The sequence below is a fragment of the Electrophorus electricus genome, chromosome 1 (genome assembly GCF_013358815.1).
Source record: "Electrophorus electricus isolate fEleEle1 chromosome 1, fEleEle1.pri, whole genome shotgun sequence".
In the NCBI taxonomy this organism is placed as follows: domain Eukaryota; kingdom Metazoa; phylum Chordata; class Actinopteri; order Gymnotiformes; family Gymnotidae; genus Electrophorus; species Electrophorus electricus.
This window is the reverse complement of record NC_049535.1, coordinates 26393684-26418252: the sequence shown is the minus strand read 5'-3', so window position 1 is coordinate 26418252 and position 24569 is coordinate 26393684. Positions and strand designations below refer to the sequence as shown.

At 39.2% G+C, this 24569-nt stretch overlaps 1 protein-coding gene across 1 annotated transcript in view; it reads left to right on the top strand.

The window, feature by feature from the left end:
- Nucleotides 1-4712: 4712 nt before the first annotated feature.
- Nucleotides 4713-24569, top strand: part of usp43b (ubiquitin specific peptidase 43b) — a 63905-nt gene continuing 44048 nt past the window's right edge. The window contains exons 1-2 of the mRNA XM_027003396.2: nt 4713-5561; nt 13462-13614. Of these exons, the coding sequence (XP_026859197.2) occupies nt 4935-5561; nt 13462-13614 (780 nt within the window). The 5' untranslated portion in view covers nt 4713-4934. The remainder of the gene's footprint in view (nt 5562-13461; nt 13615-24569) is intronic.

The window sequence follows — 24569 nt, the reverse complement described above, 5'->3', positions numbered from 1 at the left end:
CAAGAGTTTGTTTCAGCATTGTCCACTGTTAGTTTTAGTTTTGTACAGTCGTTTTAACCTTACAGTCTTAGTTAAACAAGTGCTTTATATCTGGCTTACCAAGCACAACAGAAAGGTCTTTGGCAACTTGCCAGAGATTATAACCACATAGCTCTGGGTATATTTTATTACAACTCTCCACCCAGCGTTGTGCTGATCCTGATGAGAGAGCTCAGGAAGTTACATAAATTAAGTAAAATTACCCTTCACCTTTATCCTGTTTTTGTTGTAGTACCAGCAGCAACAGCCTAGCTTAGCAAGCAAAGAAGGAAAGGTTTGCAGAATTGCTTGCAGAAGTCCAGGCAGTGTGTTGCAATATGGTATTCAAAGTTTTACATGTGAAAAGATCACTGTAAGACAATCACTTTGAGGAGAATGTTTTGATTTTTGAGCTCAATGTAACCTGTATTCCCTGTACGTTTTTATATGTTTCACCAGATGATTCAAATGTCTATTGCAAATCCACAAGTGCCCTTAATTACTATTAATTACTATCTTGGTAGTTTATGTGCTTGACAAAGATCATTTGAGACTTAAATTTTGGTTTTGGAATTCAGTAAGCATACATCAGTCAATTTTAAACCCTTGAAATATATAAATTACTTTGAAGATGAGCCTCTTGTTCAGCAGAGCTTATGAACTATTATTGTCACCCTTTGCTTGGGACATCTGTGAGAAATATGCCAATGTCCAAGCTGAAAAACTGGGATCTCAACATTCTAAAGTAGTTAGTACTATAATACTACAATACTACAGTACTACATTGCTACAGAACTACAGTACAATTGCATATTAATGTGGCAAATTTCGCATCCATTTGCAGTCTGTTTTACTCTCATGGATGCATTTTTACATATGTATTATGTATTCATTTGCAGCACCTTTACCAGCTTTTATTTTTGTTTTCAAACAGTCCCATATACTTGTTTTAATTGTTGCAATGTTCATATATGGTGGGTCTTTACTTGCTTTATGTAAAGAGGGACATTAGGACTTTGTGGAGTGTGGAAATAGACTTGGCACAGATGAACTTCAAAAACAATCTAGAAGTCACTGGTCACAGCAGTGCAGTCAGTGATTCAACTTTCCCTTAGTTTGAGCTGTACTTAGTAAAAAGAATGTTGCTCTTGGTATTTGAGCAAATGTCACCTTTATATATATATATATATATATATATATATATATATATATATATATATATATATATATACAGAGAGAGAGAGAAATTCAAAATTGTAGTGATGTTTTGGACAGTGGTCTTTCATTAGCTGGGCAAGCAAAGTGCTTCTGAATTAGTAGCAGGAGGAGTTTATATATAAAAACATTCATTCCATGGGATTCTAAAGTTCCAGGAGTGTAGATGAGTTTCCAAATTTAATTGCTGCCATATCAGCAACTGGCAATGCAAATAGATATGCCATCAGTGCAGTGTCCATTAGTATTAAAATGCCTTGATACTGGAAATGACAAAGCCTTAATTTTGATGGTACAAAGGTGTTCAACAAACTGATCACCAAGCCTTCTCTTTGTTTCTCCAGTATAAAGCTGATTACATCTTTTACAAATAATATAGTACAGTAGACAACTCCTGCAGAGATGCAGGAGGAGGAATGAATGATAATTGATACTTTTGTGCCAGTTCTTTTAGTGGCTGTGTTAATACATTTACACGTAGCACATCTACAGTGGCTGCAGGCTACAGTATATAGTACACTGCATATACGTATATTCACATGTAACCGCTATATTTGCATGTACGTCAATACTAACTTAATAAAGTACTTATGTATGCTATCTTTTACCACCGCTAGAGGGGGCTTTAACCTTAAATAAATTAACATAATGATAGGTACTTTCTGGTGTGGGATACATTATCCAATTGTAAAAGTGGAACAAGATATTTACCAAGGAGTAACGACTGGTGTAAGGGACTTAGAAAATTAAATTAGCAGTATTTATCCGACATCGGTTACCTGTCAAAATGTTAAGTGTTTAAATATACTTCAAAACTCATAGTAATACCCAGTATTCATTAAAGCACTTTTCATTTATTTTCTTTAATTGCAATCCAGTTATCTGTTATCTGTTATTCCTTAGGGGGTGAACAATAGCGATTATTTGTGAGTAATCTCTAGTATACAATAATTTTTTTAAAAGGTTGAGCAGGTATACAGTTTAACGATACATCCTGTCCATACTAGTTTATCATGACGTTTTTTTCAGTACGTAGCAGCTAACTGGGACAGGTGTAGCAAAAGTGCCTGAATGATCACTGTGAGCTGCACTACAGTGCTGTTTAGGTAGGAAGCTGTCATAGCTGTTCAGGCAGTGTTGTTGTTCTTGGTGCAGACAGTGCTCTTGTGCTAACCATTGCAGCAAGATGCTATTTCCGTTTTCATTACCTTCAGGTATTCTGGAAAAGCCCAAGAAATGCATCTCAGCTCAACAACTTTAGACTAATAACAGCTCTACTTAGCCATGTTATAGAGCCTAGATCAGACAAACATCAACTTCAAAGATAGGAAGATAGGAAATAATGTTTTTTCATGCTATACTCATAATTCTCAGGGCTTTGGGAGGTCTCAGAGGACCTAAATTAGGCCACACTGACCACTTTTTGACCACACAGCACTTTTTCACTAGTGTTCACATTTATTTATCGGCTTTCATTGCTTTATTTATTGCTGCATTTTGGTAGAATCAAGATTTAATTGATTAATATAGTTATCTATCCAAACAAACAGTGGCAATCTCTCACTTTTATACAGGAAGACGCCTTTGTACTCCTTTGTACATTCAAACGTGCTGAGTATGACAAGTCAGTGATTATTAAATATAGAAATGATGGGGCTTTATGATAGACTACAGATTACAAAGTTCCAAAACTGCTCCTCTATGTTCTTTCAAATCAATCTTAATTTATTGTAAAGATGTGAACAAAATAAGAAGTGCCTACATTTAAACTGAATGTGAGACTCAAAGATAACTCCAAATATCCATTAACCCAGTGAATGAGAGTCTATAGCTGAAAGCATATTATTTCCAGACAGTGAGACAATTATGGGTCTTTCTCACATACAAACCTGTCTTTAAGCAGTGCATGCCACTTGCCTTATAGATGTTATCCTTCCTTTCATTTGCATATATAAAACACCTTCGGAAAAGAACAAAGGCAAGGTTCCAAATCCAATAATAAGATCTTTATGGCCATCAAGTGCTGATGCACACAAATGTTTATTAAAACAGAATTAGCTTCAAAATTGCTTTCATAAATCTTCAAACAGATAAATTAGATTGAGCTAATAGTGTACTGCAAACATTGCAAGCTTATGCTTTGTTAAAATAGACACATGAACGAACTTCTCAGCATAAAAAGCACTATTTTGCTGCATTGCATGCTGATTTGGTATGTAGTGTCCAAAAAGATTGCATACAGAGTAGTGTATGTTGACTGTGCCATAGCTAGAGGAATCCTTTTCTAGCTCCCTCAGTGGCATGTACATTTCCTGCCAAGGAGACCATTTTGTGACAGGTGTGCAGATGGCTATTCGGAAGCTGCAGAAATAAATGTAATCACATCTTGCACTAATATAAAAGATAATGTTTGTCTTCATATATGTTGTGGGACAACCTAGTGAAGCCAGACCTGGAGCAGATACTGATTTCACAGTGTGACTTTGTGACTTGTTTTGCTGAGAATAAAATCGCACATGTGGGGGACCATGCACGGTGTTAACATGACCGCGTAAAGATCTGCACCAAAGACAAGTGTGTGCTTAGCACAGGTACATATAGGGCACTACACTCAGACTACACTACACCATGTTTTCCTAAACTATTCTTCTTACTTGCTTGGTTGCTTTTTATATAAAGTTAATTTTCGCAGGGAATTGCAAGAATAAAGCAGTGTATTGTTGTTCTGGTCCGTAAGCTAAGTCAATAAAGTTGTTTTTTATACAGAAAGTGTTGATTCAAGATCTTAATTTATAATTTGTAAAAGCTAGAAGGATTACTTTTCATTCAGTCAATACCAGTTGTGCATTTTTACGTTTTGTAGCTTTTTTCTACACTGCAATCATTTAGGGCACAGGGTACCATAAATTACTCTATGATTTATGCTCCATAAATCGTAAAACCAGAAAACCTTTAAAATAAGGGAATTAAATATATTCAGTTGCTGTCCTTATTTGATTGTGTGTGTGTGTGTGTGTGTGTGTGTGTGTGTGTGTGTGTGTGTGTGTGAGTGAGAGAGAGAGAGAGAGAGAGAGAGAGAGAGAGAGAGAGAGAGAGAGAGAGAGAGAGAGAGATGGCTATTTACCCTGTACAGTAAATAATTATACATGTTGTTATTAGTGTACTATTGTTACGTGGAATGGCATATGGAAAATGATGTTAAGACCTTTAACACAACAAATTGGTTTTCCAATTTTAAATTATGCTTTGATGCCATCACAACATGCTTCAGATCTGGTCATAATTATTAAATATTTGTGATTTTTTCCGCTAGTAATCACAGATTATTGAAAGGACTTGATTGTATAGTAAAGTGGGAGGGTGTAGGCTATGTGCTGGAGCGCAAGTACTGCACGCTCAGTAATGAGACGCGCGCGCACAAATACCCGCCACTTTTAGTGCGTAGTGGGAGTTACCATAATAACAGCAGGCGGTATGCCTACAAACGAGGGAGAATTGTCACTCATCCCTTCGGAGCGGGGATGGTTCGTGAGTCTGGATGTAATGGGACGTGACAGAAACGAATAGGATGTCCAAAACGTCGTGTATTTCGTGCCGACGCTATCACCTCCTTTTCGGTGGTTTAGTTTCTGGCTAAGTAGAGAGAACTGTCTTCAGTATTGTGAGTGTCTGCGCGCATGAAGAAGTAACTAATTACAGATATGGAAAAACGCGACCAGAAAGTGAAAGGGACGTCGAGAAAATCCAAGGCAAATAAGCAGAAGGACAAAAAGCAGGTATCTGGGAAGGTATTTCGAAAGAAATCATTTAAAGCAGTCGGAACGTTTGTGAATAAGATTTTTAAAAGTTTAGGCACCTGGGCTCACAGTGCAGATAACGCTGACTCGTTAGACGCAGAAGACGATGACGGTGGATTTCGAGACGGAACACCTTGCATCCTTAGTGCGAATTCGGGGAATTTGAAAGAGAACAACCGGATGACCGGAGAACGTCTAATAAAAAGTTTTACGCTTCAGTCTCGCTACTCTGCAAAAGAGCGGTTGCCAGTGTCGTATGGTGATAAGACTCCCGGCGTTTTGGGTTTGAAAAACCACGGCAACACGTGCTTTATGAATGCGGTTGTGCAGTGCCTGAGCAACACAGACTTGCTCGCCGAATACCTCGGCTTGGAGCAGTACAAATCGGATATTAGTCAAAGGAGAATTAACGGGGTGGTAAAGACCGAAGAGACATCGCAAGCCTTAGGAGAAGTGACGGAGCAGCTCGCGGCACTTGTGAGGGCGCTCTGGACTTTGGAATATACGCCTCAACTTTCAGTGGAATTTAAGGTAATGTAAGCTCTCTTCTTTTCCCCACATTTTCATTTATTCATTTAATTCATCACTTCCGCTAATCGTAATATCTACAAACTCACTTTAGGCTATACTGCGTATTTCATTGAATGTGAGGTCACTTGCCAAACCTATTGTCTACGTTTTGGTGTTGGGTGTTACACACGTGACTTGTGTAATGTTTAAGTCCAATGAGGAAAAGGGTTTTCGCTGTGTGGCAAAGAGCAGCCGTTTGTGTTGCACTTGGCACATTATAATGTAATTGTCAATATTGCAGGGCTTAAGTAATCTTGTAAAAAATTGAAAGTTGTAGACTGCTCATCTTCTTTAGTGTATCGGTTTGTTGACCAACAGAGTTCCTCCCGAGTCCTTGTTGTTAATGTGTTGTCTGATGTGCTATGAATTTATGAATGTGAGGTCACCAGGTGGTGAACAGGCACTCGGTGCCTTGAACTTGCATTATTCACATTCATGTAGTCTTTGTGTACCCAGAGCATTGAACAATGTCTGCAGTTTGTACCCTTTCTTTCAGAACTAAACCAAATATATTTTAGTGGTGACATGCAGTGTGAGAATATCTTTAAAAGGAGGAATAGCTTCTCAGTCCAGGTCTTCAGATTAATAAAAGTCCTGTAGATAGTCATGTATTTTCACTGCATAACACAGCAGGTTCATGCAACTCCAACCTTGACCAGTCAACTCTAACAGTTAGAATCATTACTCATGTTGAACAAAAAATCTACTATACATACCTTTTTATGTCAGTTATAATTATTTCGATTTTATGTGAATGTTTTGTAGTTAAAAGACCATTCTAGGTTTATGACCAATTTTCCATTGTTAGTGAACAATGCTTCTAGATTGTCAAGATTCTGTTGATCTAAAGCCAAAGCATGCAATAACACACAACATGTAGGCCTAATTGCAGAATGTTTGTGACAAATTATTAGCAGTGCAGTCTGGGACTATGTATGGCACAATGGAGTAGTAACCTGACTGTAGGGCCAGAGATTTCAGTTTTACACTGGCATTATAAGATAAAAAATAATGCTAGGTTGGGACCCTCTTTTTGCACAAAAATGACATTCTTATGCTCCTTTGGGTTCATCCAGTGAGACAACAATAGGCCAGATTGGGGAGGAAAATGGTTTCATTGGTCTTCTTAGGCTCTATAAAGGCTGAAACACACAACTCAAAGCAGAAGAGTCTGAACCAGGATGATATAGATAGGGTTATTCCTCTGGAAATATTAATCATTGCATAAATAGAAGAGGTGCTTTATTACCAGGGGGCAAACCTACTCTTTTGAGATGCAGAGGCCTAATTCAGGTTGAAGATGAGTGTGTGAATGTGTTTTTGCTCCAAGCACATGTATGTCTTTACCTAATTGTCACCTGCTAAAGCTCAAGCTCTGTCTCTCATACATAGAGCAGAGAACAAAATTTGCTGCACTGTTAGGTTCTGGCTGAAGGTGTCTGTTGTTGTTGTGGGGTTTTTTTTTTTGTCAGTTTGTTTGTTTTTAAGTTAAGACCTGAGATAGGACCTAGCTCCTTTTCTTACTGATATATTAAGACTAGATTGTTTGGACCAGTGCTGTGACTATCAAATTCTAGTTACATGTTGATCTACCTAAGAGTCAGGCTTGGCTCTAAAGTAGCAATAAAATATAAAACCTCTTTTACTTGTGGCTTCTAGAATGTCATATTCTATCTGTCTTTTTAGGATGCTTTATTGCCCCTGTAACACTAATTCACACCTAATTCTTTCTTATCTAAATTAATTTAACATAACACATGATTGATTTAATTCATATTTTGGATATCTAAAATTGTCCTGTACATTACCACACATCTGTCTGAAATACAGCCTGAATTAACACATACTCTTAGGTGTATGACAGGCCTAATAGATACCTTGCATTAGATGAAGAGATTTGTCTATAAACAATTAAATTACCCTGTAATTTCCACCTCCCACTGAGTAAAATATTTAGTGAAGCCAGTGTACTCTATCAATCATTCATTGTGCCCCTTCATGACAGAGGAGAAAGCCAACAAATGGCACATCATGAGCTTCTTAACAGGAGAATGTATCAGCTTCTGGAAAACATCCTGTATTCTGAGTTTTGCTTCAGTATCAACTTTTATAAAGCACAGTCTATTTTTAATCAGCAAAAGTAGGCACTGAGTGACATAATGAGAGCATTTGAAAATAGGGGGTGGGGGGAGTGAGTGACTTTTAACTGTGGCTTATAGCAAAAAATAGCTGAAATATGTTAGAAGCATGCTTCTTAATAATATTTGAAGCTTCCCAGCAGGAATGTTCAAGTCAAGTACTGGGGGGGCTACAGCAGTTCAGCTTAGTGTTTACTCTAAACCAACACATTTAGTTCAGCTCATGAAGAGTTTCAGAGTTAGTTGATGAGTTAAACCAGGTGTTTTGTCAGGGCAGAGTAAAAAGGGAGGTTGAACCACTTGGGGGACTTGTATTCCTAGCAGTGTTAGTGTTTTTCCCGTTTAAAATAGTCTAGGACATGATTTGTGGCGATGAATTCTTGACATAGTTGTAATCAGATAAGAGTGTAGTGTGTTACTTATGAACAGAAACTCAAACAAAGTTGTTTAATACCTAGGTGACCTGTTTATAACAATCTGAGGCTGGCATGGCATTTACTAGGTTTCTGGTTAAAGTTGTATTCATTCCCTTACAGCATTTCTCAGTGGTGTGGAGTGCATAAAAAGGGTACACCTTTTGCATACCACCCCCCCCCAAAAAAATCACATTATGCAAAACCTTAAATTATTGATTGGATTCCGAAATACAGTTCAACAGGTTACAAAACAAAAGAGGTGTGCATGCTGAAGGCTAGTTGTTAGCTAGGCATACCTCTAATGGGTATGTAAACAGCAGCGAGCCCCTGTAGCCATGCTAATGAGCAGTTTTGAGTCATACCACTCACAGAATGTCAGCAAGAATATGTAAAGTACCATATATGAATAGGTTGATTGTTTTTTATTTTATTTATGAAATTTTTTTTTTTTTTTTCCAGTTGATGTTTTGTTACCCCCTCTTTGAAGGGCTAGAGTGACCTGGCTGCACACCTCTGGTGTAATTACCTTCGTCACATTGTCTTTTCACCACTTCACTGCCACTTAATCTAAATAGAGATCAAACCTTTAAATTTAAACATGCTAAGCAACAAAAAAAACAAAAACTGAACAGAGTAGCAACACTGACAAAATATGATCTCGGTGCATGGTTGTCATGTTGCATTCGAAAACTGAGGTGAGTAACGATGCTTGTTGAAACTCTGATAACATCCAGTGGCAGGCTTCATGAACAGTGATGAGAGCTGCCACTTATGAGGGGGCAAAGAATAAATGTGGCTATGATTAACTTTACATAATGTACATAAGCAGTTAATAACATTAAAAATTACAATAAATGTTCTCAAAAATTGGTAGTGCACTGATGCCCGATACATGGCTGTTGTTGCCTTTCTATTGCAAGTATGAGGTGGTTTGGAAAATCCTTGAAACATGATACTGCTGAGCTGGAGTTTCTGCATGACCATGAGAATGACACAGGTTGGTGTGTCTTATGGAGAACATGACTCTTCAACTCCATCTTTATCCTTTTTTTAAGAGGAATACAGTTCTTCTATAGTGATATTCCTCTCCATAAAGATAGCTATAGCATTAGGCTATGGTAGTGCTTGACTGAGGTGACTATATGCTGAGAAGGCCACCAAGCTTCTGTGGTATTTGTATTGTTACCCAGAAATGTTTTGGATATCAGCAGCAGTCTGCCGATGGCTAAAGTTTATTTTGGAATTCCCCTGTTTTGACACAATTTGACTATTGGAAAATGTACGAAAACATTACTGAGTCCTAACCTCCTAATATTGTTGTCTATTAGAAGGTGCATTGATGTACATCACCCTTGGGAGAGTACCTTGAACACTATAATTTCCTGCTGTGAGCTCGGTAATATGATACCATGGACAGCAAATAGCAGGTTTTCTGATAATAGCCTGGGTTAGTTAGCCTTTATATTCTCTTTTGTAATATTTTAAATGATTGGATTTTTTTAAACATATGAAAGAGAATCTCTACCTGCTAAATCCTGGCTTAAAAATGCTAGTGTCCTCATGACATCTATCTCTAATTTTAGCTTCACTCAAACGTAGCTATGCAAGTGTTTGACGCCTCTTTTTCTTTATGAAGTGGATTCACTGTAGCTTTTAGTGAGAACAAGCAATCCTTCTGGATCCCACTGTGTGAACGTTTGGGGCCTCATGGGAACAAATCTAAGAGGTGCTAAATTGTGTTTGCTCTGGCATTTGATGTACTTTGTGCCTAGTGTCAGCTTGTTGGCTGTGTGGATGGCATGCTAAAAAATAGTTTTGGATGAGGGAGGACATTGACAGGACTTCAGCTGAAGTAAGCCTTATTTGCTGTGTGCATCCTTCTCCAACAGAGTTCATCTGGAGTGCTGTTTTCACCTGCAAGACAACAAGGAGGCCACACAGTTCTGGTTATATCTGTGATTACTTGACAACAAGTTGAATGTTTTTGAGACGTTTTCAGTTGCAGACACCAAAAATGGTGGCTTATTGCTGGCACCTTTTATTATCCACACCAAAAGCATAGCATTAGCTGCACGTCTTTATCAATTTCTTTGGTATTAAACTGTAGAAGTTAGTTTCATAAGACAAATATTTTGTGCAATACTGTGAAAAACACAATTAAATCTTTAAAAACCATTTAGTTTCTGCATTTACTGAGGGACCAGGTTAAATTCTACGGATTTTTTTTCTTTGACATTCACAGGGCCATTGATTAATATATTGCCCTAGTACACATACAAAGAGTAAAGTAGCATAAACAGTATGAATACATAAAAATCTAATTATACACTATATAAATTAATCCAATCAATCTATATACAAACTATAGGGAACTAGCCAAAATGGTTAGGTTTTTTTTGTTTTTGTTTTTTTTTTTAAATCCGTTTGTACTAGGTTATCAGAAATCAGCTTGGAAAAAAAGACTTAACATAATTAACATAAACAGAAATGTTCATGTTTTCATCCAAAGTTTCAAGGTTGTATCACACATCATTGTTCACATACCTACATCATTGCTTGTAGTCAAAAGAATAATTACAGAAATTATCTCCATGGTACAAGTATGCTTTATTTTTAAAGGTACGCAGAACACAAAGGCCTTTTCAGTGTTGAAGCTCTATTCATGCTTGCTCCGAATATTCATGCTTGCTCCGAGCAGAGTCTCATCATTAGTCCTCTTCCCCTGAGAAATGAATCAGTCAAGCTCTGTCATATCTTGTATCATAATTTATCATAATTGCTGATCTCTCTTTGGGTGTAGCATTCACCTTGAACAAAATACACTTGAATAACTCCTTTGAAGACTAAATACCATTGGCAGTACATCAGCAGTGCCAAGAGTAGCTCACCTCTTTCTGGTGATGACTCAAGTATTTGCCCTTTTTTCACTGCTATTTGACTGATATTTAGCATTATTATGTTCTCAGCCTGCAGTTCTTTTTCTGCTCTGTCATTTCCTTATAGCTGTTTACTGAAGTTTGTGTGGAGGCTCACACCCTCCGAAAAAACAAAATCCCAATTATGTCTAGGTGGTGATGTTGCAACAGCAATGTGATGATGAAAGACTGGTCGCTGATAGTAGAATGGTATGTGTAATGACTAAACAGTGGACTAGTAAATGAGGTGGAACTTGGTATATTCAATAAAGAAATTAAAATGTATAAATAAACACACAGGCACTGAGTTGCTAAATCCTGACATTAACAAACAAGCAAACAAAAACCCACACTACAAAAGAAACACCACATCTAACTACACTTCTCAAGACAAAACTAAAATACGGTCATACACTAACTCCCTGACAATAAACAGGCAATAACCCGATCCCAAAAAAACAGGCACTACTCCCTATACTCAGTAACTATATACATAAACATACACTAGAACATGTACCACACAAGTGAATCCCATCTACATATCTACAGTTCTAGATATACAAACACAAGCTGACTAAGGATATTAAAAAGACAAGGTAAGCACAGCCAAGACCACAAAAACCAAACAAACAAATTGTATTCTAAGGCAAACCACACAAGGTCAGGCCTTATGACATCTGTCAAACTGTGTTTGCAGTGCCTGAAGAAAATGTTGTGCCCTGGTCCTGAGATTGCCAGATCTCATGTCGCCAAAGGAGTTGGGTGTGGCTCAGCGAGCCCACAGCACCCTTTTACATGACTTCAGTGCAGATAAGAAAGGAGCAAAAGCTACAGGCTATAATAGTGAGTATTACATTGAAAATGAAGTTTTAATGTGGAAATGGTCTTCATTAGAGAAGAGATTGCTGTTGCTAATGTTATGACTTGGGTCTCCTTTTTGCTATTGTGATTGCTTGGATTTGTGTGTATGACTTTGACTTCTCCCCTCCATTTACTGTTCGCTTTGTCCCTTATTGGTTTGGTTGCTGGTTAATATACGTCTCTTGTATCTTGTGTATATATTTTCCTGTATATAGTTACACACTGGTGGTAGGGAGTGGCATCCCTTTTTGTTTGGGTGTGGTTTTATTTCTGTTTATACCAGAGTAGTCATTGTATGTTTCTTTTTGTTAGCTTAGTCAGAGGTCTTTTAGTGTGGGGGGGTTTTTTTGTTTGTTTTTGTTTTGTTTTTTTGTGTGTGGGCCACTCCTGAAGCTATTGCTCCAGTTTCTTGTATATTTATGCATCTGAACGCCAAAACTTGTAAATACACTTGAAGTTTGCCGTCAACCTGTTTGTCTGGTTTGCATTCCGTTACTCATTATAACTGCTGTTGCACTCAAACCCTATGTTAGAGATAATCTTGCATAAATCTATCTTGGAATTGCTCATTCTAGTAGAATTAAAATATTTTGTGATGGCTGTTTTCAGGATGATGGCTAAGAAACTTAACCAGTATCCTTTGGAACAAGATGGACATCTAAAGTAGACATGGCTTTCATAGGTATAACTAAAGAAAGGCTTTTGCTAATATGAAGTGCAGGTTGTTTACATTTATGGCCTTTAGTTGATGCTTTTATCCAAAGTGACTTACAATTCTGAGTGAACACAACTGAGGGTCCCGCTCAGGGACCCAACAGTGGAACTTGGCTATGGTGGGGCTTGCATTGGTAATCCTTTTGATTTACTAGTCAAGTACCTTAACCACTGAACTACCACTGCTTTAAGGTTAAAAAAGGACTGATGCAGCCTTTATTTTTTTTTAGATCACAGTTTTTGTGTGTTTGCTTTGTGAAAAAATGCTAATATTCATCATTACATCCCAGTCTAAAATTTCACATACTTGTAAAGCATCATGGGAAATGAGCTGATAGTGTTTGCCTTGACATACATGCGTGATGAAACTAGACCATGTATTTTTGGCCGCAGACTTGTGCTGAATGGTTTGTGACTGCTGTAACGTGGTGATTGCACACTTCCAATGCTAACAAAGCCATGATGAACACGAAGTAAACATAATTCATCCATGCAGCAGAATGCAGTTTACATACTCCAGCTAGTCCCATTTACATTCCAGTTCCTGACAAGCTGTCAGTCACTGTGTCAGCTAGCTAGCTGATTTTTGTGAATACCACTGTTCTTCAAGAGACTTCATGGGCAGGTCACGCAGGATAAATGGTTGTGAGTGGTAAATGTTTTATTCCGGAAACAGTAGTTTGGTAACTGTGTTTCCCAAAATAGGAACCTGGTTGTTATATTTGTGGTTTGAATGTGATTTATTCATTGAACACTGCTAAACACTGCGTAAACGGAACTAATATTGGGTAACCCATGTCATGTCTGTCAATTCCAGATGATCGTGTCTAAATATGCCACACAGTTCCGAGGGAATTCCCAGCATGATGCTCTGGAATTCTTGCTGTGGCTGTTGGACCGCATCCATGAAGACGTCAACTCCTCTTCCCCGTCCTCCTGTGGGAACGACAGGAGCAAAACCTGTGGGAAGGTGCGTATGCATAAAGGATGAGCTGTTCAATTTTCAAAATTTTTACTAATGATATCCTTACCTCATGCATAGCTCCTTGATTAGTTTTGACTCTAGATATTTCATCATACCACCCCTCTCTTGTAATGAGACTGAATTGGAATAAGAGTTATGCTGCAGCATAGTTCACTTCCATTGTATTAACAGCCTGAAAGTTAACCCCTGAACACCTAGCCATTTATTAATCAAGTCAAGTCAAATTTGTTTATATAGTGCTTTTTACAAGAGATGTTGTCACAAAGCAGCTTTACAAATGTCCAGGTCTAAGCCCACAGTGAGCAAGCCAAGAGCGACAGTGGCAGGGAAAAACTAGAGGGGGGGCCCATCCTCCTATGGCCGACAACAGACACCTCAATAGTAACAATATAGACAATAAGGAGTAGAATGAGTAGTGAAAAATAAATGAATAAATAAATAATCAAATGAAAAAATAAGCAATTAATGTCTAATCCAGTTTTCTAGAAGTCCTAGTCTGATCCCGATGGTGTGCATGTGTCCGAAACCCATCCCACATGAGAACGTCCATCAAGGGCAACCGGGAAGTAGTTGACTGGGGTGGAGGTGTGGTGAGCTACAGCAGGAGACGTGTGTGGGTGTTAGGAGTAGCCATGGTAGCTGAGACGGGTTGAGGCTCTGTAATATCATGACATCAGGGGTAGGTGTACCTCGGCACAAACAGAGAATAGATTATTAGGCACGTCTAAGTACAAGTGTGTGTAAATTAGGGAACTATTATGTGCAAAGATGGGCTTCATCAGATCTAGCTATGGCAGCATAACTAAAAGGATGGAGCCAGAAGGAACCACAGGCATGAGGACACCCTGGAACATCAGCACTCTGCCACTCTGTCAACAAACTTGAGTGACACATGAGAGGTGAAGTGACAGCATCACTTTCATTGCCCATGGAACCCCAGATCTACACCTTTACCTAAGATGGGAAGTAGTTCATAAAATTCCTGACTGTACAGATTTTGAGATTGTGTCTGAGTCTCGTTACTTGAAGGTTATTCCATAGTGTGGGACAGCTTTACAGGAAAAGGCACTGCCCCCTGCTGTAGTACTAGTAAAGAGCCTGCACCTTTTGATCTAAGCAGACGTGGTGGGTTGTGATGCACTAGACGTTCTCTAAGGTACTGAGGGGCAAGACCATTCAGTGCTTTGTAGGTCATTAGTATTTTATAAACAATACTAAATTTTACTGGAAGCCAATGTAAAGTAGCTAAGAAAGGAGTGATGTGATCAAATTTGCTAGTTCTAGTAAGCACTCTGGCTGCTGTATTTTGAACTAGCTGGAGCTTGTTTAGGCATTTCATAGTACAGCCTGATAGTAAGGTATAATTACAGTAGTCTAATCTTGAAGTAAAAAAAATGCATTGACTAACTTTTCTGCATCATGTAAGGAGAGTATGTTCCTAATCTATGCAGTGTTCCTGAGGTGGAGAAAGGCGGTCCTAGAAATATTATTTACATGAGCTTTGAATGAGAGACTGGGATTAATAATCACTCCAAGATCTTTAACTGTTAGAGAAGATGAGATTGGGAGACCATTGAGTAATTAGAGAGCAAGGACCAAGCTGTCTCTGGGCCTAATATTAGTCAGTATGTACAATTTTGGAAGAATGAATGATGAACCCACTACTTTTGTTCTTCAAACAAGTAATATGCAATTTTAACTTGTTCTAGCCCAAATGTAGGAATTCCATGAGGGGCATATGCCTCTATGCACTTGGAGAACAGTTTCGTTTGGGTTGGCTAAATAATCAAAAGAATCATTTGTTTCATGTTTGTTTTTGCTTTTACCTTCTTTCATTATAAGAACCAAATCAGTCTTCTTTGTGCAGTTGCTGATCCATAGTATAAATTTTTCAATGAAGGTGGTGGGTTTGTGGCATGCGCATACATATGTTTGTGTGTGAATGTCAAGGATAGGCTAGAACCGGTGCCTATAACTCCCACACTGCTGCCCCCACCCTCGGCTCTAGGCTAGGCCAGTGGCTATAATTCATCTTTAGCTGTTGGTAGTACTCTTATCTGCTCTGTCAACACTGTTTTTGGAAAACGCAATCATGTATTATTAAGGGGATGTTTTCTGTACACCCTAGTTCAGCTTTTTTCTAACTGCTATCAGATCTTCACTCAAAGGACTATTGTGATGAGCCATGTGCCTTGGGTGCAGAGGAAATTCCTTGGGGTTGATTATCCAGACATTATTCATTATTCATATTGCACTATAGGTCTTTAAATATCATACGTTTTCTATAATGAGGAAAAGCAGAATAACTGTTTTTCTAAATTAAATGTAAGAATTAAAATTAATTATATTGCTATGTAAAACATTTGAGGACTTATTGCATTAAACACATTAAACATCATTGTTGATGCTTTTTACAAAGTAGTGATGATTGATCAAATATTGACTGTTTTTGTCTTGTTTTTTCTTGGGTTACATTTACATTTTGTATTTGGTTAGTGTAGGCTTTCTGCAGTTTTGTAACCTGTATCTAGGTTGTCCTGCCTGTGCTCATTTACTTAAAATGTAAGCTATGCACCTGGTTGGAAAGGGAAGTGTTTGGGGTGAGCTGGGTCAGCTCTGATTTCACCAGTATGCTTCATGACTCCGCTGTTATATATGTCCTGAAGAGTTGCTCACAATGGCACAAGAAGCTCAAAATGACAGGCGGCCTAGCACTTTGGTTTTAGTGCTTGTAAATGTGATTTGAGTGCTGAGTTTGGTTTCTGAGCTTTGAGTGTAAAATTGTAAAATACTGATTAATTGTGTAGACTTTGTTAAAGTGTTTCTTGTATGAAATGGTATGAGAACAGTCTTTAAAGTGCATTTTTAATGTCATGAAAGATGATGAATTCAGAATCTGTTTCACTCAGACCAAAGGACCAAATGTAGACCAAAGGAGTTGACCTTTTCTAGTGAAGCAGATAATACAGTAGTTCACTGACATGTTGATGAGGCTTAAAGTCTGACATAAAAGATAAATTGTCATTAAAAATGAGTGTTGTTTTGATGACCGTCACGTCCACAAACCTGAGCATTCCCCGTTGTCATGGCAACCAAATCGCTTCCGCATTTTCATTCATATCCGTGGTTCCGCGTCTCCTCCCCTTTCACGCCAGCTGTTCCTAGTTTGTACCTGATTGTAGTGTTATTAAAAACCCCGTTACTCTGTGTCTTGTTTGTTGGTCATTGTCTTTGTCTCTCATGGTTTCTGGTCAGTTCTCGTTTGGTCTCTATCATTGTGTTTTTAGTCCGATCTCGTTTGTTTTCTGTGTTTGGTACCCCTTGCTGTATGTTGCTTCCCTTGTTTAGTTCTGTATCTTCATCGTCAAGATTTGTTTGTTTGTTTGTTTGTTCATCTTACGTAGCCCAGTTCTGTGTTGTTCCCGTTTGTCTGTCTTTATGCTCACCGTTATGTTTGATTATTGTTGTTCTCTGTTGGTCTTTCCTTAATGTTTTGTTCCCTTGTTGCCCATTTCTTGCCATCACTCTGTTATCATATTATTCTTCTGTTAGCCTGTTTGTTCTTCATTCTATTCTGTATTGTTAGTCTGTGTTGATTTATTAAACTTATTATTTATTTATTCAATCAGTTTGGTTTATGACGTCATCACTTCGCACGTATGTTCGCTCTCCACCCCCTCCCCCAAGAAAACTACTGTTGTGGTGCTGAGAAGTGGATGGGACTAAATTTGTCACAAGTGGTGTTTGCTGGTTTTTGTCTTTTAATATATTTTTATTTGATGTAAATTGTTTTGTCTTTTTAATTATTTCTCATTCTAAAATACATAAAGACTAGTACATAGTCTTCATGTTCTGTAATGTGATTTGCTACTTTACAAACAAACAGGTAAAACCAGACTTCTGAAGGTCTACGGGCTGTTGTATTGAAATCAAAATCCTTCAGGATTTTGGTGCCATTATGGGTAGTCCAAAGCATTTGTGTTTTTACCCTTGTAGAATTAACCAGAGTAGATAACTGCTTCTCAATAATTTGAGAGCATGACTTTAAAATAAAATAAAAGTAAAAACAGATGTTTCCAACATGTTTCAAAGGACTGCACAGAATGTAATTCATTCTGTAAAGCATTCATACTCAGTTAAACTGCAAACTTTGCCCTGTTAAACGAAAAACTGAAATGAAGTATCAAAGAGCTGAAATACTTTATTGCTTTGCCTCAGACACACTTCTGAGAAAACAAGTGCACAGAGAGGACTTTGGCCAAGCAGGAAAATCTTTTGTGACAGTTGCCTCAAATGTGTAGGCCAGAGTGAGCTGTGCAAGGGAGAGCTTGTGTGCCAAGGTACCAGTGTCTCCATGCATCTCGCCTTTATCAGTGTGGAAACGTGTGTTGATGGGGGACGTGCCTGGTACGGCAGAAATAAGCCCAGCACTCCCACTGCACTGGACCTCCTAACGGGATTTGGCTCATGTGGGAGAAGCCCCGCCGTTTGGCTTTCATCCTTCGCATCTTCTGCTCCTTCTTCCTTTATTTGCCACAGTTCACGCTTCCTTGCAGATGCAAAGATGTTCCCTTTAGAACTTGGCTTCCCCCACAGTAGAGCACATGACTGCCAAGTGAAAGAAGAAGAGATCTTTGGGTCTTTGGCCTGAAGAAAATCTTGAGGGCCCCCCCCTTAGTGTTTCACACTGCTAAGATGTTACTGCAGATACTGTATGAAAAGATGACTGGCTGCAGTATGAAGGCCCTCCCATATATTTACCTTTTTTTTGTTTCCATTGGCTATTGTGGTATCATTCATATCTAAGGCCAAAAAGTTTGTTTTGGTCAACTTGTGAAGTTGCTCTAGAGAAAATTGGAAAACGTTAAGTAGGTACAGGAATATTTTTTTACTTTTGGACTTTTTGACTTCTTTTTACAATGCAAAAGGCCAAGAAACCCCCTAGTGTCTAAATGTTTATGGTTGCATGGTGACTTAAAATCAGCTCAGCACACACTGATTGTGTGGTGTACGAAGAGGAACTGATGTGGACTGATAATGCCCTCCTCTGCTTCACAGCCTTCCAGCCACCTCTCTGAACTCTGCTGCCTCTGTTCATAGAGTCAGGCAGAGGACAACATGAGGCAGGGCAGCTGAAAATCACCTCACTCACCAGTCAATGCACGTCCCAGTGAGCAGGGGGTGGAATGCACTGGCCTACCCCCTGCTCTTGTTTCTGTAATTATTTTCAGCATGTGCTGGGTCATTTAACAGAGGATAGCCTCCAGAAAATAAGGGAATTTCCCTATCTATGACCCAGGAGGGAAGGCATTACTGAGGACGAAACTGTGTAGTGGGCTTTAAGCTTACCGTGTAAGACGTATATACACATTGCCCAGATTTTAATGGAGGTTGACAAGTGCACTCTTGGTAACACGTAAAGATAGACCCCCTTACACAGGCAACCAGAGAGTCCCAGGGCAACCCATTTTCGACATTCCCTTAGGTTTGTTTACAAGGCATTACTCCAGTAATGGAGCTGGTGTAGAGCCATGTCTCAGAGGAATGAAAGCGGGCCATTGTGAGAAGGCGGAAGAAAGAGGAGCCTGTTTCACAAATTTGGGCTGAAGGAGGGAGAGAGGTGAGAAACTCCCCTTCCACGCCACGCAGCTTGGCTTCGCTCAACAGACCGACAGGCAAATTGACATACGAAACTAAGAAGTCCAGCATTCATGGCAAACTCCAAAAATAGTTCCAGTATTGTCTTTGTCTATTGTTTTCTTACAGACTGCTCCAATGACACTGCAATCTGTTGATAAATGATTGATGGCATTTGCATCCAATCAGTGTGTAAAAGCCCTTCTTTAGCAGCATGTCTTGTCAGCGTGCAGTCCTGCTGAAACCCGCCCCAGGTAGAGATCTAGAGATCTGCCATCTCGCTGCTATCTTCACTCAGGACAGAAGACCTTTTAAACTTAATTGGGAAATAGCATCTGGCTATCTCAGCATTTTGTTAGCTTTATGAGAATTGCGACCTATGGACCAGTGGAACTATGGATTTGCAAATTCCCATCACAGGAAGTGGCAACAAATTGCATGGATGTGAGGGAGAATTGAATACGAGTCATCAACCCAAACATGCTCGTGATAAAAAGCAGTTTGTAAGACTTGACCCCAGCTGGCTACCAGAGGAAATGTGTTGTGAACTCCATAGGGAGAGGCTGAACCCAGCTCCACTGGTTACTAAAGCAAGACATTGTATGTGTTTGTGGTAAGAGATTCATTTAGGGACTATAAAGAGAAGTACTGGACACAAAGCTTTGGGAATATTTTAGATGTTGTGGTTCCACCTCTGGCAGAACAAATCAGAAATTACACCAGTTATAGACTACATTGGATGAGTGCGGGGAGGTTTTTTGTAACTTTTTTTTTTTTTTTTTTTTTTTCCAATCCCTTGCTGCCACAGGTTTACTGCAAGCCCACTTCGTGTTGCAGGGTAGCAGTAAGTTTGAGCCCCCTGATCTCGACTTTTCTGTGAAGCGTATCAGTGTGAACAGTTAGACTGCAGTTTCCACAGGGACCCACAGCACTCGCTCTGGTTGAGATGTCCTCAGTGTGACTCTGACTCCTTATTTCATCACAGAAAACAAGAATGACCCTTTCTTGTACCCTTATTCATGTGTGTATTGTGTTGCCCTCTGAGGCCAGAGTGCAGATCTATTGTGTGTGCATTTCCTCTTCCTCCCCTTTGATTGGTCTAGCCCTGTAGGATGTAAATGGCTTCCTGTGGGCTGGGACCACCAGACTGGAGCTACAACAGCAGTCCCACCCAAAATAACCAGCCTGCATGTGAACTTGTATGCCCTTGAATGGCATCTTGAGAGTTTAAGTCTGCATATTAAATGTACTGTAGTTGAGATCCAGGTTGGTGCAGGAAAGGGAGTCCAAGAGTGCATGCATGTGTGTACACTTGTGCTGGATGTGTGTGTGTTTGGGTGTTGATGAGGTTATGTTTAAGACCATATACACTGAGGTATACCACAATAATCATGGATGTTTAATGTCAAACTGTTGCCTCCCTGGCCTGGAGCCTTGTTCTTGAAAAGGACCTTTGTAAATGCATCAGGAGTGGAAAAGGAAAGTACACTGCAGTTACAGACACAATTCAGTGTGAGTGTATGGAACATGTTCACCTTTAGACACAACTCTGAGTCAATAATACATTACTGCAGAAGCTAAGGATAGCAGTGTCAGTTCTTGACATTATACTCTAATAAATATTTGTCTCTCTATTCCCTAAAGTGTAAAAGTGAACATTTTAATACAGAAGTGCAGGATATTGTTCTCTACTGTAGGTGTAGCAAAACGGGGACATGTTCATTTTTTTAAACTTTTAGATTTTTAAGAAAAATGAAAAGCAAAATATTCATTTCTGTCTTTTGCCTTTTGACAGTGAGTTAGCATTGGTGATCTCACTGTGTGAATACTTAAGGGGTAGCTCTTGTAGCCATGTGCTACTCAGGACACCTGCCTTTCATTAGATGTGATTTCATCCATTCTGCCACAGGTGCCTTTGAGTTAAATGGCTTTCATGAGTGAATATTATTCATTTCACATCTTTATATCCGGCAGCAAGCGTCAGTGGGGGGAACTGAGGGGAAATAAGTACCATTTTGTGTGTGGTTCTGAAAGACTGCCAAGAACCCTTGTCTATGGAGAACTAAGTGTTTCTCTCCCTGTCTGACTCTTTCTCTCTCTCTCCTCCTTTTTTTTATCGAGCCAATGGCATCTCCATAGAAACGAGCATTGGGCAGGACCTCAGCTCCTCTCAGTACAACAGCCAGAGAGGGAGAAAGGGATGGGGTGGGGTGAGTTAAATTTTGAATCACCATCTATTTCACCCAAACTGGGAAACAGCTAATCTAGAAACTGCTTGCACATAATCCAAATCCTCTAGCATTTGTACAATGCCACTCTGACACGCTTACAATCATCCGGTGCTTAGGAGGCGTCGATTTATGAATTGAGCAGAATGTGCTGTTAATGGGATGATCTTAGCCATGGGTCTGGTTGCAGCTGGAAGGTAAATCACTAGTGAGCGAGTCAACTGCAGCATATCTCCTGGGCTAGTTCTCCCCACAAGCTGTGGTCTGGGAGTTGGCGAGGGGGCTTGCACAACACGCTCCCATTTGGAAAGCCTGCACTACTCTGCTGCAGAGTGGAGCTGGTGAAGGGACAGATGTGCTTTGGTACCTCTCTTTGTGCATGACGCCCTTAGTGTGGCTGCATGTATGCTACCGACTGACAAGAAATCCCTGTCTGATAGACGGAAAGAGGCAGACAGAAAGAAGACCATTTCTCCTCCCCTCAATCTGTGTGGCAATTTGCACTGTGTTTGTAGCAATCACAAATGGGAGCATTCGAGCAGAGTTGAGCACAGGAAGCTAGCTAAACCCAACCAGTCGTGTGTGTGCCTTCCATGTATGTGTACTACACTGCCACTACTTTTCTGTACCAGTAACGTATATAATGTGGCAGTAATGTATGTTCAAAAGAAGGAACACAGAAAGAAGGTTCAAGTGCAAAAGAAAGGAGAAACCAATTTGATCAGAGTGCCTGCCAAACACTACAGTTCACCATGAGTAACCTGTACAGGTCAGAGCTTTATTGGCCTCCAGCCAGCCGCAGTTTGTTGATCTTAGCTTGAATACCAGTGTGTTACCACAACCTAGCAGACTGAGTCCTGGAGACTCCACACTCTGTTGAGCCCAGTTGGTCTAGATGTGACAACCCATGTGCTCACAGGATCCAAAGAGCAGACAAGCTGCAGAACATTTACTGTGCCTGATCCCCACAAGACCGCAGGCCTGCAGTCCCCATGCCTTCTTCACTCTGAGTTTTGGCTTTTGGTCTTAAAGGTTCTTCAGAATTATGTGTAACTAGATCAAGGTTCAACAAAAATAAGATGAGAGGATTCAAATTGTTGATTGATTGATTGATTGATTGATTCACTTAAAAGAATCTGTCCTGCAGTGTTTGATTTTATAAGGGATCAATGGACATGGCATGCTCAAAATCGCTGAGGTCTAAAACACTTATATTTAATGAAAAGGCTTTGAGAGGTAGCCTATGGGACCGGAATCACCCTGAGAAATAAATCTAATTTAACACTATAGAAAACAATCTCTCTTTATACAAACTGTCTGTTTTTTCAGGATGTAATTTGCTTCAAGATCTAGAGGTGCATTTGGAATTGGTATTTGTAAACAAGGAATGACTTGGGCTCAGTAGTACACATCTGTCAGCATGTGATCAGTGACTTACTCCACGCTTGTCATTTTCGCCTGTTCTTTTTTGTGATGGATCAATTCATAAGGGAATGTGGAACAACAGGTTTATGTGACAGACTGTCATCTACTTATAAAAGTATTTGAGATGCATATACTGCATAAGCAAGAGAGCTGGGGTCTGGTGGTTTCGGGTATGAACAAGAAGTCAGTGATTTACCTTCTTCCCAGTGCTACTGAGTGCAGTTCTTGTGTATGTGTGCCTCACATGAACTCCTAGACCATGTTTATGCTTTATTGTCTGCAAATATAAGGATACTGTCAGGTTGAACTATGCCATTCCCAGGTCATTTTAATTGACATCCTAACACCATTTAGATGTAAACACATACAAACGCATGCGCGCACAAGTTTCTAAATAAAATGATCCATAATTTCACTGAATGGTGATTATATAATTAAAATCTTTTTATTTTCTTCTGTATGCTTTCCCATGCTGTCTCCTCAGGCTTCCTCTCACCTCTATTAATAAATATAGATGCAGTCCCTCTTTTTTAATCTTTAATTTTGTTCTTCTACTTTTAGTGGCCATTTCACACACACTTATCCAAAATGTAATTCAGGCCAAGTCTCAATTAAGCTGTTTTTCCAATGTACAGAAAAAAAAACAGTACTTGCTTATAGAAACGGTCACATTCCAGTTAGTAAAATTTGTTTTGACTTGATTGCCTGAACAGAATCTTAGCAATTTTAGCTAATGTTAAGTTTAGTTCGAGTGCTAACTCAGTAGCTAAATTGTGTTAATGGGTATATGACCAAGGATCCTGAGGCCACCATCACATCCCCCACACTGTTGCACCTGCCTTGATTTGACATTTCGTATGCTATACACATAAGCTTGTCTTAGTCTAAATAAAATTAACAGGACAGGAATACATGTACTCTTAGAAGTGTGCATAAATATATTTATGGCCATGTTTAAAATACCCATCTGGGTTGTGAGTTTGATGGAACAATTATGTGCATGCAGTTCCCAATCTGATAATTCCAATTTGGGTGAAATATATGGTGACAATGTTTCTCACCCCATCTCCCTCCTTCTCCCTTCCCTGAAGGGGAACCATTAAGAGAGGACCCTGGCAGGTAGCATATCACTAGAGTAAGGGGTCCATTAATGTCAGTAATATTGCATGTGTTTCTCTGCTTCTGTGTCAGTATCTTAGCTGTCATTTTCCCTCTTTTTTCATTGGAATAGCACTTCGCAATGAAAGTGTACAGGGGGTACTCATCTTTGTTTTCATGGATGCAAATTATTCATAATTATGCTCCTGTGGAGCTATAAGATCTTTTCAAAATCCAACAGTGTGATTGGCCAGACGCCTGTGTCCATGACTGGTGCATATGTCTTTTTTTTTTTTTTTTTTTTTTTTTTTTTTTTTTTTTTTTTTTGCACATGTTCTGTTACTTAATGACATCAGAGTTAATTACTGAAGGGTTTAAGTGGAGGACTCCAATCATCTAGCTCTGATGATGTCCCTTGTAGATGCTGGGCTGAGAGCCAAGCAGTGGCTCAGAGTATGTGGTCCTCACTAATCAGGAACAACCCTGAAAGATTTTGCCTTCACTCTAGTAAGAAATCAGTGCTACTGCTGATGATGATGACGACAGACACAA